This window comes from Plectropomus leopardus, unplaced genomic scaffold (assembly GCF_008729295.1).
Source record: "Plectropomus leopardus isolate mb unplaced genomic scaffold, YSFRI_Pleo_2.0 unplaced_scaffold25912, whole genome shotgun sequence".
Taxonomy (NCBI): Eukaryota; Metazoa; Chordata; class Actinopteri; order Perciformes; family Serranidae; genus Plectropomus; species Plectropomus leopardus.
In genome coordinates, this window is record NW_024628171.1 from 1 (window position 1) to 2,186 (window position 2,186).

General features: G+C 45.7%; 1 protein-coding gene across 1 annotated transcript; it reads left to right on the forward strand.

The window, feature by feature from the left end:
* Positions 1 to 569: 569 nt before the first annotated feature.
* Positions 570 to 2,159, forward strand: LOC121966792 (importin subunit beta-1-like; the record flags this gene model as incomplete). The annotated part of the gene is made up of 3 exons (XM_042516857.1): positions 570 to 821; positions 907 to 1,107; positions 1,959 to 2,159. Coding segments are annotated over 3 exons (654 nt in total), but the record flags the coding sequence as incomplete, so codon positions are not given.
* Positions 2,160 to 2,186: the final 27 nt, after the last annotated feature.

Here is a 2,186-nt window from a genome sequence, read left to right on the forward strand (position 1 = left end):
TATAAATTTGTCTTGAATTTGATTGAGTGGCATTGAAAAGTCTTGAATGTACCTCTGCTGAAGCTTCACGTGAATATTCAGACAGTTTCTTTCTGTCCGGCTGCTGGAATCCAAAATCGACCCGCCGCTCATTAGATGGATGTTTTTGTGGCTGCAGAGTTCAGCTAATCCAGCAGCCGCTGAATTTCACCAGCATTTGGCTGATCCTGATTTCCAACCCTGGTCCTTAAAAACGCTTAAAAGGTATTGAATTCATGAATAAAACAACGAGGCCTTCAGTTTTCATTCAGATGTCTTAAATCAAAAGTCTTTATGAGTCGTGAAATGTCAAAATAACATTTTATTTTTTTAAGAATAAAATTTACCACCAAAAGCCAGAATTTTCCCAGTTTAAACCAGTTCTGACATTTTTCGCTGGACTGGAATGATTCATGTAGCAAACAACATTTGGTGAAAATATTTCGGGAAAAAAGAGACCTGAAGCCTTTTAAAGGGTCAGTTCACTGATGGCAGACGGAGCCGAAGTGCTTGAAGTTCTTATTGTTTAGTTCCTAATATGATGAGCACAGTCGTCTCACTCAATCTGTCTCCTCCTCCTCCTCCTCCTCCTCCTCCTCCTCCTCCTCTTCCCCCCTCAGCCCACCTTCCTGGTGGAGTTGTCGAAGGTGTTGGCGAACCCGGGGAACACTCAGGTTGCTCGAGTCGCTGCTGGTCTGCAGGTGAAGAACTCTCTGACCTCCAAAGACCCCGACGTCAAGACGCAGTACCAGCAGAGATGGCTGGCTATCGACGCCAACGCTCGCCGCGAGATCAAGAACTACGTAAGGGCTCTGAGGACGTCCCCGCCGTCGTCTCCTGTTCATCTCATGTCTCTGCTGTCCTCACGTGTCTCTGTCTGTCCGTCAGGTTTTACAGACGCTGGGCACGGAGACGTACCGACCCAGCTCGGCGTCGCAGTGCGTCGCCGGGATCGCCTGCGCAGAGATCCCCGTGAACCAGTGGCCCGAGCTGATCCCGCAGCTGGTGGCCAACGTCACCGACCCCACCAGCACCGAACACATGAAGGAGTCCACGCTGGAGGCCATCGGATACATCTGCCAGGACATCGTGAGTGAGCGCACACCCTCACAGGACGCCGCCGCAACTTCAAATTTAAACTCAGAGCGACGCGTCATCGCGGCTCTCTGTCACCACAGGGTTCATACTGTCATGAAAAACCTGGAAAAGTCCTGGAAGCTTTCAAACAGCGATTTCCAGACCTGTAAAAGTTTTTGAAAACTAAATTTACTCTGATAGTTTTGGAAAAGTCTCAGAATTTCAGTTTGTGAGAATTTTGTTTCTCATATCTGTATAATAACACATGATGTGTTCAGAGAAATTAGAAACAATTAGAAACATTTGTCAACCAGTTTCTGGCTGATAAATGTTTCATTTTTGGTCATTTTTGAAGAAAACATGCCTTCCAGGATGGGATGTTTTCTTTAAAAAGAACTATACGTTTTTAAACAAAAAAGTTTCTTAATTTTCTAAGATTAAACATTATTAAAGAATCCTCTCTTTAAAAAAAAAAGCAAAAATTTGAATGGAAAAAAAGCAATTTTTTTTTGAAAATCATCAAAAGTGTTTAAAGAAAAGAATCGCAAAAAAATTGCATTTCTTAAAATAATATATATATTTAAAAGCTGTTGTGCAGTAATAAAGCGTAAAGGAGCGCCGTGCTTCAGAGAATGTGTGGTCTTACACATTTGCCTTGAAATCCTGGAAAAATCTGAATAAAAACATGCATGAGCCCTGCAGACAGAAACCTGCGAGTGTATAAATGTGAGAAAAACTGACGCTGATGACTCTCACTGCGTCCCAACATTAACCCTTTAAATCAGTTGACCTTTGACCTCCTCTGAGTCATTCAGCCGTCAGGTGGTCCGTGCGCACGCTGACGTCGGTTGTGGTTCCTTCAGGACCCGGAGCAGCTGCAGGAGAACGCCAACCAGATCCTGACCGCCATCATCCAGGGCATGAGGAAGGAGGAGCCCAGCAACAACGTCAAACTGGCCGCCACCAACGCCCTGCTCAACTCGCTTGAGTTCACCAAAGCCAACTTCGACAAGGAGGTGACCGCCAACGCCACACGTCCTGTTCTCACACGCGCCACACTTCCTGTACTCACACGCGCCCCACTTCCTGTC